Source organism: Oncorhynchus nerka, linkage group LG18 (genome assembly GCF_034236695.1).
Source record: "Oncorhynchus nerka isolate Pitt River linkage group LG18, Oner_Uvic_2.0, whole genome shotgun sequence".
Taxonomy (NCBI): domain Eukaryota; kingdom Metazoa; phylum Chordata; class Actinopteri; order Salmoniformes; family Salmonidae; genus Oncorhynchus; species Oncorhynchus nerka.
In genome coordinates this window covers 24507255-24523720 of record NC_088413.1, presented here as the reverse complement: position 1 = coordinate 24523720, position 16466 = coordinate 24507255, and the positions used below count along the sequence as shown (strand labels likewise).

Sequence of the window (16466 nt, the reverse complement as noted above, 5' to 3'; positions counted from 1 at the left end):
AACTTTAACCACTGACCCAACAGTACATTCTGGCTATGAAAACATTGCAGCACATGATGCATCAAGAAAATAATCATTGTTTTAAAGTGGCAATAGGTAACTTTTCCTGCAATAGAAATGTGAGTTATAGATCTATCATTCCACTTGAAAGCAAGTCTAAGAAGTGGTAAATTCGTTCTGTGTGCTGTTCTATGCTTCCTGTTCTTAAGTTTTGTTTTTGTGTATTTTACTTTCGGTTTTGTACATTAGCTTTAAACAACTGAAAAAACTATATTTTTGGTTATGGAAAATATATTTCACGGCGGTTTAGATGATACAATGATTCTCTACACTATACTATCTTATTTTGTTACATAAACTGACATTAGGAAAACGATTAGTTTTAGCAACCAGGAAATGGTGGAGAGATTTCTGCATAGTGCAACTCTAATGTGACAGATCCATGATCTTGACTCCATAGTGTCAAAATAAAACAATTGGCAACACACTTTTATTTCAATTCAGTTTCAATCAATGAACAATATAACATAATTACCTATTGCAAAATACCGTATGAAGTGAACACACAAATGTCTAGTAGTCCCCTGAAATAAAATACATTTCAGAATATACCTAGACATAACAAACAAAACACACAAAATGTATATTTTATGATATCATTCACGTTAAGAGCATTTGGTCACTGAAACGTGAATGGAACAATGGAATCTCAAAACAATGGGTTTGAGTCCAGTATATCCTAAGAGGAGAGAGAGTATGTCTGCTTCTTACTTTAAGAGGATACTTTTTCTTTCGTTGAGTCTGCACTGTTGGGTCAGGTCCCACTCCGAGCACCCTGGGGGGTCCTTGAGATCCACAATAAATTACTGAAAATATCAAAATAAAAAAAAACATAACAAATCATGTCTCACTTGAAGTAAAAACGTAAGCATAATGTTATCATCACCTCAGGATGGCGTTTGGAGTAGGGAGAGAAAGAGAGAGAGCGTTTGTCTCTGTATTGTAAATTAGCCTGACGCTAAAGGGCCCTGTCTCGCAGATGGAGCGCACTAACCACTAACGCAGATGTTGGGGGCTCATTTACAAAGGCTGGGCCCCGGCACGGCACTAGACCGCTGCGTGAGCGAGTGGCTCGGAGTGAGTCGACAGCGCTTTTCTCGTAAATATTGGTTCTGGAAGCGCGGCGTGGAGGCAACTTCATACACGTGCGCGCTCACGCACACACACACACAGAGAGAGAGCAACTTCAGGTCGACTTGGCCAACTCAGCCCCCGCTGAGAAAGAAAGGCCTGGGCACGAAGGAGGGATGGAGAGAGAAGAGGAGGAGGAGAGTGAGAGGATGACAGTTTTTCCCAGCCGCAGCCCTCAGCCCCGGAGTGGGAGTCAGGCGATTTCGCTGACTGGTGTTGTGAGCGCGGCCAGCGCTTCTGTCAGCACTTTCCTCTCCTTCATCTTCACACACAGCACCTCCATTAGGAGAGCAGCAGAGGGGATCTGTGGAGGGGGAGGGGAGAGGGGAGAGAAAGAAGACAGAAAAAACACAGAACAGTTAAAGTGTGCTTTTTGACACTTGGCATCTTTTCAGAGGGCAGGTTTGTTGTTATTGTGGTACAGTATTGAGAGGAGAGAGAGGTTGGGCATGAGAGGGGCAGTAGAGAGAGAGGTTGGGCCTGAGAGGGGCAGTAGAGAGAGAGGTTGGGCCTGAGAGGGGCAGTAGAGAGAGAGGTTGGGCTTGAGAGGGGCAGTAGAGAGAGGTTGGGGTTGAGAGGGGCAGTAGAGAGAGAGGTTGGGCCTGAGAGGGGCAGTAGAGAGAGAGGTTGGGCTTGAGAGGGGCAGTAGAGAGAGAGGTTGGGCTTGAGAGGGGCAGTAGAGAGAGAGGTTGGGCTTGAGAGGGGCAGTAGAGAGAGAGGTTGGGCTTGAGAGGGGCAGTAGAGAGAGGTTGGGCTTGAGAGGGGCAGTAGAGAGAGAGGTTGGGCTTGAGAGGGGCAGTAGAGAGAGAGGTTGGGCTTGAGAGGGGCAGTAGAGAGAGGTTGGGCTTGAGAGGGGCAGTAGAGAGAGAGGTTGGGCTTGAGAGGGGCAGTAGAGAGAGAGGTTGGGCTTGAGAGGGGCCACACCTGTTGCTGACGGGTGTATAAAATCGAGCACGCAGCCATGCAATCTCCATAGACAAACACTGGCAGTAAAATGGTCTATACTGAAGAGCTCTGTGACTTTCAACGTGGCAACATCATATGATGCCACCTTTGCAACAAGGAAATAATAAAAGGAATAATGGTCTGGGGCTGTTTTACATGGTTCAGGCCCCTTAGTTCCAGTGAAGGGAAATCTTTACGCTACAGCATACAATGACATTCTAGGCGATTCTGTGCTTCCAACTTTGTGGCAACAGTTTGGGGGAGGCCCTTTCCTGTTTCAGTATGAAAATGCCCCCGTGCACAAAGCAAGTTCCATACAGAAATGGTTTGTCGAGATCGGTGTGGAAGAACTTGACTGGCCTGCACAGAGCCCTGACCTCAACCCCATTGGCCAAATCACCTAAAATCAGCACATATCCTCACTAATGCGCTTGTGGCTGAATGGAAGCAAGTCCCCGCAGCAATGTTCCAACATCTAGTGGAAAGCCTTCCAAGAAGAGTGGAGGCTGTTATAGCAGCAAAAAAGGGGGGGGCAACTCCATATTAATGCCCATGATTTTGGAATGAGATGTTGGATGAGCAGGTGTCCACATACTTATGGTTCTGTAATGTACATACTGGTGTTCTGCTAGTCAGCATGCTCTCTGAGTGAACGTTCAGTGTTGTATAAGAAAGGAGAGGAGGACACTAGACTAATGAGAGTTGCACTCAGTGTTAAAGTTGAGAGGAATAGTTTGGGTTTCTCTCACTGTGTATGTGTGTGTGGTTTCCTTGCTGCAGGCGAGGGAGAGAGAGAGGGGGCAGTCTTAACCTCTGCGCCTCGGCTAATTTTGTTTTTCCTCTTGCCTCTCAAAACCGACACAAGGACTTTATGGAAATCAGGCCCTGGCGATCAAAGGCAGATATATCACACATAAATATTCACATTAACTCCATGCATCCGCTCTGAAACGCTGGGAAACCTATTCATTCCTGTAGTGGGGTTTTAAAGTCTCGCTGTGGCCAGGTTTGAGTAGTAGTGGACTGAAGCTGGCTTAGCTCTGAAACTCATAACAAGTTGTATTATGCTTTAATCATAGAACATATCTCCATAACATATGTAAACCAGATCAGCACTAAGTACTGGAGCTTAAAGGTTCTCTTCACACTCAGATCTTGAAAGTGAATTGAAGTGGCTTACTGGAGGAATTGTACAGAAGTTAAACATTCAGGATGTTTATTTAGCTCTTTCTTTATTTCTCTGTCTGTCTGTCTGTCTCTGTCACGCACACACGCACTGCTGAGACACCTCTCTGTTCCTCTGAGTCTCCTCTACCACTGCTGAGACACCTCTCTGTTCCTCTGAGTCTCCTCTATCACTGCTGAGACACCTCTCTGTTCCTCTGAGTCTCCTCTACCACTGCTGAGACACCTCTCTGTTCCTCTGAGTCTCCTCTACCACTGCTGAGACACCTCTCTGTTCCTCTGAGTCTCCTCTACCACTGCTGAGACACCTCTCTGTTCCTCTGAGTCTCCTCTACCACTGCTGAGACATCTCTGTTCCTCTGAGTCTCCTCTACCACTGCTGAGACATCTCTCTGTTCCTCTGAGTCTCCTCTACCACTGCTGAGACACCTCTCTGTTCCTCTGAGTCTCCTCTACCACTGCTGAGACACCTCTCTGTTCCTCTGAGTCTCCTCTACCACTGCTGAGACACCTCTCTGTTCCTCTGAGTCTCCTCTACCACTGCTGAGACACCTCTCTGTTCCTCTGAGTCTCCTCTACCACTGCTGAGACATCTCTCTGTTCCTCTGAGTCTCCTCTACCACTGCTGAGACACCTCTCTGTTCCTCTGAGTCTCCTCTACCACTGCTGAGACACCTCTCTGTTCCTCTGAGTCTCCTCTACCACTGCTGAGACACCTCTCTGTTCCTCTGAGTCTCCTCTACCACTGCTGAGACACCTCTCTGTTCCTCTGAGTCTCCTCTACCACTGCTGAGACACCTCTCTGTTCCTCTCTGCAGAGACAACACTACACACACAATCACAGCTCAGCTCCTCACCACTGCTCTAATCAGCTAACTACAGTACACGTACAGCCACTAACTAAGCAAACAAACAACTACACAGTCAAATACAGTATAAAGAGATGCCACAGCACAGGGCTATGGGAGAGGAGACCGACAGGGTCATAATGATGATAATAATAATATATGTTATTTAGCAGATGCTTTTTATCCAAAGAGACTTACAGTCATGCGTGTTTACATTTGATGTATGGGTGGTCCTGGAATTCTGGCATTGCAAGGACCATGCTCTACCAACTGAGTTACAGAGGACCACATAATGATAATTATGATTGATATGGCTAAATAAAGGTAAACATACTGATTGAGAAGTGTACCTCAGTCTATTCTGGTTTAAGTGTGTGTAACTCATAGTCTACATAAACACAACCTTCCTTATTCACAGAGGTGACCTATCTGGTTTGTATGCTGTGTGTATTCTGGCAAAAGGGCCTCTGTTCTTCTGTACGGAGCGTTTTCTTTTAGTAGCCGTACGGGTTCCATTTGTGACAGTCAGTGAGATCAAACACAGAGCTTGCTACCTGGGGCAGGTGAACACACAGGCCCTGGAGCAACACACACACTGTACCCATGTCTCTGCCTGCTCTCTCTAATGGCACCAGAGGGACCGCTAGGACCTGTCATTACTATGTAACCGCTGCTTTACAGGGGCCCCGGGCCCCTAGGGCAGATCGCACCTTTTCAGTGGACTCCCCCATGAATGTCTTTCAGAACCCCTCTGTTTTGTTCCTTGTCAGTGACTCTTTGTTAGTTCCACCTTCTGTTTGAGTGGCAATGGTTGGTTTCTTGCTGGGGAACGTACCAAATTGTTAACGAGCAACAACAACTGGGCCCTAAAAGACACCCACCAGAAGAGGGAAACAAAATAAAACCCAAATCAAACTTAAAGTCAGGAAGCAAACCAAAAAGTGGAGCAAAACGAAAACAGGGAAGATCAGATACATTACAGTTTTTTTTTAGATATCAACATGGGCCAGCACAGGTGAAACACCTTCTGACTAATGAGGTGACAAGCCAGCACAGGTGTAACACATACTGACTAACGAGGTGACACCAATCGGTGCGCCCAACATGCTAACATCTAACCCCAAATATAAATGGAAACACCAAAGCCTGTAACAGCTTCCCCCTAGCCCCCATCACTATTCAATAGGCCCCGCAGACCAGAGCCATTGTCTGGATATGTTTTAATTAACACGGTCCGGTGTGTTAGCGCTGACGTGCTAAGCTACCCGCGTTGAGTGTGTTGAGATACTGACAAGAGACAATATAAGGTGGCCAGGGGCGCGACGGTAAAGGTGGTTTCACCAGACCAATTAAATGACACTGTTACTCCAGTGCCTGGGGCGCCGCTGGAGGCGGGGAGACGTTTGCGGTACAACACCGGGGTTCCCGTTGTGCGTTAGACGCCATTACGTGAAACAACACCTCCCTTAACCGATCGATCATTCACACGCTTTCTGTTCTCCCTCGGAACAGGTTAGCAGGTTGAGGGCCCAATTTGTGTGAGGAGAGGTAGACATGCATGGTGTTAGTGTGGAAGTCTAGATAGAAATGGAAAGAGGGAGGGGGACGACAGAGACAAAGGAGCGGGAACAACACATTTTTTATTTGTTGCATTGCAGCAAAGTTCTCTTGCAACAGGGTGATCAAATTAAGATCCTGCATCTGTATCTCTTAGAAATGTGATTGACTGATTGATTGATTTAAAAATGCTTTAGATTCAATGCTTGTTCTCCAGTGCCCTTGCATACACCACTGAAATGGTACAATATGTTTTACCGTCATTTATAAAGCGTCGATAAGACACCTCCAATCTAGGCCACCGCGGGGAAGGAGATACTTTACATGATCACAGGGAAACACTTTATAATCTTTGATCTGCTCACTTCTGTTTGAAATCAAAGTTATCAAACAGGGAATAAACAACAAGGAACAAAACAAAAGCACCGAAGACCTACTAAAAGAAGTCTGCATTTGATTATCCCGATAATGAATATGTCACATGCAGATTAAAAAAGATGGGGAAAAAACTCAGGTGAGTAAAAGGAAAAAAATCCCCAAAGTCTATTCTTCTTCTCCTTCTTTCTCCTTGGTAATTACGGTTCTCTCTCTCGTTCTCTCTCTCGTTGCCGTGTTCCTTTCTATTCTCCCCTTTAGGGCCCCGGGAGACTGATATGAAAGGGAATTGGACACTTGGGGCCATAGATACTGTAATTAAAAAGCTTTGCCTTATTTTGGAGTTGATATTTAGTTGGGAAACATCATCAGGTCTGTGCAACCTGTGTTATTAGAGCTGACCTAAATACAACCCAGATTAAACGCTTCAGCAACGCTACGGCAGGCCTTTGTTTTTCACTCATTAGGAGTGGAAATGAGGTGATCATCACAGACACAATTCAGGTATAAATACATTAAGGTTATATCCACACAAAAGGATGCTGCAACGCTGCTGAAACCCTTTTGTACCTGTTGGCAGAAACATACCATACTGTTCACTATACTGAAGTGTGTAAACCTATCACAAATCAGAAACATACCGTACTGTTCACTATACTGAAGTGTGTAATCCTATCACAAATCAGAAACATACCGTACTGTTCACTATACTGAAGTGTGTAATCCTATCACAAATCAGAAACATACCATACTGTTCACTATACTGAAGTGTGTAATCCTATCACAAATCAGAAACATACCATACTGTACACTATACTGAAGTGTGTAATCCTATCACAAATCAGAAACATACCATACTGAAGTGTGTAATCCTATCACAAATCAGAAACATACCATACTGAAGTGTGTAATCCTATCACAAATCAGAAACATACCATACTGAAGTGTGTAATCCTATCACAAATCAGAAACATACCATACTGAAGTGTGTAATCCTATCACAAATCAGAAACATACCATACTGTACACTATACTGAAGTGTGTAATCCTATCACAAATCAGAAACATACCATACTGTACACTATACTGAAGTGTGTAATCCTATCACAAATCAGAAACATACCATACTGTACACTATACTGTAAGAAACATACCATAAGTGTGTAATCCTATCACAAATCAGAAACATACCATACTGTACACTATACTGAAATCCTATCACAAATCAGTGTGTGTAATCCTATCACAAATCAGAAACATACCATACTGTACACTATACTATAATCTGTAGTGTGTAATCCTATCACAAATCAGAAACATACCATACTGTACACTATACTGAAGTGTGTAATCCTATCACAAATCAGAAACATACCATACTGTACACTATACTGAAGTGTGTAATCCTATCACAAATCAGAAACATACCATACTGTACACTATACTGAAGTGTGTAATCCTATCACAAATCAGAAACATACCATACTGTACACTATACTGTGTGTAATCCTATCACAAATCAGAAACAACCATACTGTACACTATACTGTGTGTAATCCTATCACAAATCAGAAACATACCATACTGTAATCCTATCACAAATCAGAAACATACCATACTGTATACTAACTGTGTGTAATCCTATCACAAATCAGAAACATACCGTACTGTACACTATACTGTAGTGTGTAATCCTATCACAAATCAGAAACATACCATACTGTAAATCATACAAATCAGAAACATACCATACTGTACACTATACATACTGTACACCTATCACAAATCAGAAACATACCATACTGTACACTATACTGAAGTGTGTAATCCTATCACAAATCAGAAACATACCATACTGTACACTATACTGAAGTGTGTAATCCTATCACAAATCAGAAACATACCATACTGTACACTATACTGTAGTGTGTAATCCTATCACAAATCAGAAACATACCATACTGAAGTGTGTAATCCTATCACAAATCAGAAACATACCATACTGTACACTATACTGAAGTGTGTAATCCTATCACAAATCAGAAACATACCATACTGAAGTGTGTAATCCTATACAAATCAGAAGTGTGTAATCCTATCACAAATCAGAAACATACCATACTGTACACTGAATGTGTAATCCTATCACAAATCAGAAACATACCATACTGTGTGTAATCCTATCACAAATCAGAAACATACCATACTGTACACTATACTGAAGTGTGTAATCCTATCACAAATCAGAAACATACCATACTGTACACTATACTGAAGTGTGTAATCCTATCACAAATCAGAAACATACCATACACTATACTGAAGTGTGTAATCCTATCACAAATCAGAAACATACCATACTGTACACTATACTGAAGTGTGTAATCCTCCTATCACAAATCAGAAACATACCATACTGTACACTATACTGAAATCCTATCACAAATCAGAAACATACCATACTGTGTAATCCTATCACAAATCAGAAACATACCATACTGTACCGAAGTGTGTAATCTCAGAAACATACCATACTGTACACTATACTGTACACCTATCACAAATCAGTGTGTAATCCTATCACAAATCAGAAACATACCATACTGTACACTATACTGTAGTGTGTAATCCTATCACAAATCAGAAACATACCATACTGTACACTATACTGTAGTGTGTAATCCTATCACAAATCAGAAACATACCATACTGTACACTATACTGTAGTGTGTAATCCTATCACAAATCAGAAACATACCATACTGAAGTGTGTAATCCTATCACAAATCAGAAACATACCATACTGTACACTATACTGAAATCCTATCACAAATCAGTGTGTAATCCTATCACAAAACATCAGAAACTGAAGTGTGTAATCCTATCACAAATCAGAAACATACATACTATAATCTGAAGTGTGTAATCCTATCACAAATCAGAAACATACCATACTGTACACTATACTGAAGTGTGTAATCCTATCACAAATCAGAAACATACCGTACTGTACACTATACTGAAGTGTGTAATCCTATCACAAATCAGAAACATACCATACTGAAGTGTGTAATCCTATCACAAATCAGAAACATACCATACTGTACACTATACTGAAGTGTGTAATCCTATCACAAATCAGAAACATACCATACTGTACACTATACTGAAGTGTGTAATCCTATCACAAATCAGAAACATACCATACTGTACACTATACTGAAGTGTGTAATCCTATCACAAATCAGAAACATACCATACTGTACACTATACTGAAGTGTGTAATCCTGTACACTACGTTATCAAATGCGCCATCATATCAGACTAATGTTATCCAATGAGCCATTATAACAGGCTAACATTATCCAATGAGCCCTTATAACAGGCTAACATTATCCAATGAGCCATCATAACAGGCTAACATTACTCAATGAGGCCCAAACCCTGTCCAACAGCCAAGCTATATGCTAACTCACTTTAGAATGTCCACTATCAGCATCAATTCACTTCTGTGTGCCTACTTCAACAAAGTCAGCCAGTGTAGAGGAAAATTGAGGAAAATAATGAATGAATGCAGTTCCAGAATAATCTTGACTGGCCAACTTAAACCAAACTCTATTAGTGTACAGCGTCTTTGTCTGAATAACCTATGTAGCTTGTGATCACAGTAAACACAGAGAGGAAGGTTATAGTCTACTTTGGTCTCTACTCGTCACACAAACCCAGTCGTCCACCTCCCCTGGGGCCCCTTGTCCCCACAATCTCTGCCTTGGCACATTTACAGTACAAAGTCTGAGAATCCCCCCCCCCCCCCCCCCCCCTTCACACAGCACAGTCACTGCTGATTTAATTAGCCCAATCATTAAACAAGGCTTAATTAGAGTCCCTTCTTTCTGAAGGAACAACACTAGCTGGAGCTCATCGCTGTTCCTTGTCATTACTGCATAATAATTACCAACTGCAGAATAATTGCAGATGATATCCGCCATCACTATGCCAGCGTTGACAACAAACAAACATGTTTGAGGAGTTGGTAATATTGTTGTTTGGGCATGATGGTGCTTGACTCAAAAGTTACAATGGTTTTGGTTGAGTATGTAAGTAAGTAGCCTTCCACATGCCTTGTGTGAGCTGGTACTGTTCACAGGAGCAGGAGCCTGTCTGCTGTGTCTGTAGTGTGAGGCAGCTTGATGTACAAGTACACACTCTGGACAGGACGCTAGTCTATCTGCTGTGTCTGTAGTGTGAGGCAGCTTGATGTACAAGTACACACTCTAGACAGGACGCTAGTCTATCTGCTGTGTCTGTAGTGTGAGGCAGCTTGATGTACAAGTACACACTCTGGACAGGACGCTAGTCTATCTCCTGTGTCTGTAGCATGAGGCAGCTTGATGTAGAAGTACACACTCTGGACAGGACGCTAGTCTATCTGCTGTGTCTGTAGTGTGAGGCAGCTTGATGTAGAAGTACACACTCTGGACAGGACACTAGTCTATCTCCTGTGTCTGTAGTGTGAGGCAGCTTGATGTAGAAGTACACACTCTGGACAGGACGCTAGTCTATCTGCTGTGTCTGTAGTGTGAGGCAGCTTGATGTACAAGTACACACTCTGGACAGGACGCTAGTCTATCTCCTGTGTCTGTAGCATGAGGCAGCTTGATGTAGAAGTACACACTCTGGACAGGACGCTAGTCTATCTGCTGTGTCTGTAGTGTGAGGCAGCTTGATGTACAAGTACACACTCTGGACAGGACGCTAGTCTATCTCCTGTGTCTGTAGTGTGAGGCAGCTTGATGTAGAAGTACACACTCTGGACAGGACGCTAGTCTATCTGCTGTGTCTGTAGCATGAGGCAGCTTGATGTAGAAGTAAGTACACACTCTGGACAGGACGCTAGTCTATCTGCTGTGTCTGTAGCATGAGGCAGCTTGATGTAGAAGTAAGTACACACTCTGGACAGGACGCTAGTCTATCTGCTGTGTCTGTAGCATGAGGCAGCTTGATGTAGAAGTACACACTCTGGACAGGACGCTAGTCTATCTCCTGTGTCTGTAGTGTGAGGCAGCTTGATGTAGAAGTACACACTCTGGACAGGACGCTAGTCTATCTGCTGTGTCTGTAGTGTGAGGCAGCTTGATGTAGAAGTACACACTCTGGACAGGACACTAGTCTATCTCCTGTGTCTGTAGTGTGAGGCAGCTTGATGTAGAAGTACACACTCTGGACAGGACACTAGTCTATCTGCTGTGTCTGTAGTGTGAGGCAGCTTGATGTAGAAGTACACACTCTGGACAGGACGCTAGTCTATCTGCTGTGTCTGTAGTGTGAGGCAGCTTGATGTAGAAGTACACACTCTGGACAGGACGCTAGTCTATCTGCTGTGTCTGTAGCATGAGGCAGCTTGATGTAGAAGTACCTACCCTGGACAGGACACTAGTCTGGGTCACATGACAGCCTCCACAAACTAGACTCAGCCATGTTTACAGGTAGACTCAGCCATGTTTACAGGTAGACTCAGCCATGTTTACAGGTAGACTCAGCCATGCACAAGTAAACAGGACTATCGGGTCGAATTCCGCAACAACTAGGAGCGTTGAAACGCGAGGCTAAACTTCTCAGCTGTTTTGGTCCCGTAGCGATCACCTTGTAGCAATGTGTGGCGCCCCCATGCACATGCGGTAGGTAGCCTAGTGGTTAGAGCGTTGGGCCAGTAACCGAAAGGTTGCTAGATCGAATCCCCGAGCTGACAAGGTTAAAAATCTGCCGTTCTGCCCCTGAACAAGGCGGTATACCCACTGTTACTAGGCTGTCATTGTAAATAAAAATGTGTTCTTAACTGACTTGCCTAGTTAAATAAAGGTTAAATAAAAAATAAAATGCTCAGATACACTGTGTGAGAGCAAAGTCTTGCATCACGCTCATCTGCGGTGCTGCTCGTGGCAACGTCATATCGCTGAGTCTCAGTTAAAGTAGTGTTGTCTAAGGGCTCTTGATTGAAATACAGGCCCAGATATGTAGAGTACACTACAGTAAAGATATTAAGTTAATCTTCTCTTAATGGACCCTGGGTTGACACAGTGCAGTGCCTATAGCAACCAAACTCCTCCCCCGAGGGTACTGAAGGGTAAATATTACCGCTCAATATCACACCAGCTTCCGCCATCCTCTAGTAAAACTTGAGCGTCCTCCCAATCGGCGGTCGTAAAGGGCAGTGCGCCGACGACTTTTCAAATGTTTTTTTGGGGGGGGCTGTCAGGAGGGTTGAGTAGAAGGTTAAAGCTACAGTCTGTGATCTGGGACTCAATGGTCATTTCAATTCAACAGGGCTTCTGTTGTGTTGTTTTTCAAATCCCAGAATGTAGCTTTAAAATGAGTGTGAAAGAGGATCTAGGGAGGGACGGGGAGCAGTTCATTATGGACCAAACAAACTGCAGATTGAAGGCCATATACGTGTCCCAAATCACACCCTATTCTCTATTTTCAATAGGGCAGTGGCCAAAAGTAGTGCACTAAATAGAGCATAGGGTGCTATTTGGGAGGAAGAAGACCATATATGCAGTCATTTCCCCGTGTTCATAAAGCCAGGCCCATTAAACTCAGCTCCAGTCAATAATTAGGATGCCACAAATAAACCAAGGCAATTAAATCAATATGGGCCTGGGCCATTTCAACCCCATTCTCCCTGGGCTGGTGATTGGCTAGACACCCTGTGGCACAGGGCACGTCTTCAGACACTACATCTTCGTGCTGTGTTATTCATGGTGGGGTGTAGTGGCTGGTGTGGGTCCGGGGCTCCTGGCTAGTAAATTATTATGAGAGGAGGGGAACACCAGTGGAGCTGGGTAGGTGTGTGTGTATACAGTAGGAGCCTAAGATGGTGTTCTACTGAGAGATATTGGGCTTTATTTCATGAAAAGCCACCGGGTGGAGAGCAGAGGAGTGAGAGAGAGCGAGAGAGAGAGCGGGAGAGAGAAGGAAAGGGAGTGAGAGAGGGAGAAAGAGAGAGCGAGAGAGAGAGCGGGAGAGAGAAGGAAAGGGAGTGAGAGAGGGGGAAAGAGAGAGCGGGAGAGAGAAGGAAAGGGAGTGAGAGAGGGAGAAAGAGAGAGCGAGAGAGAGAGAGGGAGAGAGAAGGAAAGGGAGTGAGAGAGGGGGAAAGAGAGAGAGCGGGAGAGAGGGGGAAAGAGAGAGAGCGGGAGAGAGAAGGAAAGGGAGTGAGAGAGGGGGAAAGAGAGAGAGGGAAAGAGGGGGAGAGAAAGAGAGCGGAAAATAAAGAGAGAGAGAGAGAGAGAGAGAGAGAGAGAGAAAGAGAGAGAGGAGGAAATGAGAAGCAATGTTTTATTTGTCTGTGAGAGGATGTTTACAGTCGTGGCCAAAAGTATTGACAATGACACAAATATACATTTTCACAAAGTCTGCTGCCTCAGTTTGTATGATGACAATTTGCATAACCCTCAGAATGTTATGAAGAGTGATCAGATGAATTTCAATTAATTGCAAAGTCCCGCTTTGCCATGCAAATGAATTGAATCCCCAAAAATATTTCCACTGCATTTCAGCCCTGCCACAAAATGACCAGCTGACATCATTGCAGTGATTCTGTCGTTAACACAGGTGTGAGTGTTGACGAGGACAAGGCTGGAGATCACTCTGTCATGCTGATTGAGTTTGAATAAAAGACTGGAAGCTTCAAAAGGAGGGTGGTGCTTGGAATCATTGTTCTTCCTCTGTCAACCACTTGCTACCAGTAAGATTGCACCTAATTCAACCATTTATCGGATCATCAAGAACTTCAAGGAGAGCGGTTCAATTGTTGTGAAGAACGCTTCAGGCCACCCAAGAAAGTTCAGCAAGAGCCAGGACCGTCTCCTGAAGTTGATTCAGCTGCGGGATCGGGGCACCACCAGTACAGAGCTTGCTCAGGAATGGCAGCAGGCAGATGTGAGAGCATCTGCATGCACAGTGAGGCAAAGACTTTTGGAGGATGGCTTGGTGTCAAGAAGGGCAGCAAAGAAGCCACTTCTCTCCAGGAAAAACATCAGGGACAGACTACAAAAGGTACAGGGATTGGACTGCTGAGGAATGGGGTAAAGTAATTTTCTCTGATGAATCCCCTTTCCAATTGTTTGGGGCATCCGGAAAAAAGCTTGTCCGGAGAAGACAAGGTGAGCGCTACCATCAGTCCTGTGTCATGCCAACAGTAAAGCATCCGGAGACCATTCATGTGTGGGGTTGCTTCTCAGCCAAGGGAGTGGGCTCACTCACAATTTTGCCTAAGAACACAGCCATGAATAAAAAATGGTACCAATACATCCTCCGAGAGCAACTTCTCCCAACAATCCAGGAACAGTTTGGTGACGAACAATGCCTTTTCCAGCATGATGGAGCACCTGGCCATAAGGCAAAAGTGATAACTAAGTGGCTCGGGGAACAAAACATCTATATTTTGGGTCCATGGCCAGAAAACTCCTCAGACCTTAATCCCATTGAGAACTTGTGGTCAATCCTCAAGAGGCGGGTGAACAAACAAAAACCCACAAATTCTGACAAACTCCAAGCATTGATTATACAAGAATGGGGCGCCATCAGTCAGGATGTGGCTCAAAAGTTAATTGACAGCATGCCAGGGCGGATTGCAGTGGTCTTGAAAAAGAAGGGTCAACACTGCAAATATTGACTATTTGCATCAACTTCATGTAATTGTCAATAAAAGCCTTTGACACTTATGAAATGCTTGCAATCATACTTCAGTATTCCATAGTAACGTCTGACAAAAATATCTAAAGACACTGAAGCAGCAAACTTTGTGGAAATTAATATTTGTGTCATTCTCAATACTTTTGGCCACAACTGTAGGGCAGTAGCGAGGGGTGACAAGATAATAAAGATCTAGCCTTGTGCAGATAACTAGAACACGTTTCCTAGAAATAACTAAGTGTGCTTGTACTGTAGCTACCAGTAGAGAGATGTCTTATTAAAGTATTCACATGAACACACTACCAGTAGAGTGGTCTTATTAAAGTATTCACATGAACACACTACCAGTAGAGAGTGGTCTTATTAAAGTATTCACATGAACACACTACCAGTAGAGAGATGTCTTATTAAAGTATTCACATGAACACCCTACCAGTAGAGAGATGTCTTATTAAAGTATTCACACGAACACACTACCAGTAGAGAGATGTCTTATTAAAGTATTCACATGAACACACTACCAGTAGAGAGTGGTCTTATTAAAGTATTCACATGAACACCCTACCAGTAGAGAGATGTCTTATTAAAGTATTCACACGAACACACTACCAGTAGAGAGATGTCTTATTAAAGTATTCACATGAACACACTACCAGTAGAGAGTGGTCTTATTAAAGTATTCACATGAACACACTACCAGTAGAGAGATGTCTTATTAAAGTATTCACATGAACACCCTACCAGTAGAGAGATGTCTTATTAAAGTATTCACATGAACACACTACCAGTAGAGAGATGTCTTATTAAAGTATTCACATGAACACACTACCAGTAGAGAGATGTCTTATTAAAGTATTCACATGAACACACTACCAGTAGAGAGATGTCTTATTAAAGTATTCACATGAACACACTACCAGTAGAGAGATGTCTTATTAAAGTATTCACATGAACACACTACCAGTAGAGTGGTCTTATTAAAGTATTCACATGAACACACTACCAGTAGAGTGGTCTTATTAAAGTATTCACATGAACACACTACCAGTAGAGTGGTCTTATTAAAGTATTCACATGAACACACTACCAGTAGAGAGATGTCTTATTAAAGTATTCACAGCATTCAAACACCATCACCCATACACAGTACATCAGCACTGAAAATACAATAGTTCCACACTCAAAACACACACCTCTTCAATCAATTCCTCACTCTCTGTCACACACACACTAAAGTAGCCACTGTGTCAGGGCCTCTCCCTCTGTCCTTGTTATGTTGACGTGTGGCTGGCTGGTGTGGTGTTGACAGTGACAGTGAGCCTGGCGGGGCAGTGGGTGGTGGTGGCTGTGGCCCAGAGCCAGACACAGTAGACAGACAGACAGCCCGGTGACTGATGGTTCTGCTATTGACAGTGCCACTGAGATAATAAAGTGCTGTCCCACAGGCAGCTCCATTAGGGCCTGACAGTGACAGGACTGGGCTGCTGCAGAAGGAGTCAGGACACACACACACACAGACGCACACACACACACACACACACACACACACACACACACACACACACACACACACACACACACACACACACACACACACACACAAACTCAACCACCCACCCACCAAGTGACAGCCAGCCAGCTAAGGACATGGATCTCTCTTTCCTGCCCTCT

The 16466-nt window shown here is 43.7% G+C and overlaps 1 protein-coding gene across 5 annotated transcripts in view; it reads right to left on the bottom strand.

Moving 5' to 3' along the window:
* Positions 1-462: 462 nt before the first annotated feature.
* Positions 463-16466, bottom strand: part of cntln (centlein, centrosomal protein) — a 182004-nt gene continuing 166000 nt past the window's right edge. For all 5 annotated transcript variants that reach the window (XM_065003822.1, XM_065003823.1, XM_065003826.1 and 2 more), the window contains one exon: positions 463-1495. In XM_065003822.1, coding sequence (XP_064859894.1) covers positions 1385-1495 — 111 coding nt within the window. In that variant the 3' untranslated portion in view covers positions 463-1384. The remainder of the gene's footprint in view (positions 1496-16466) is intronic.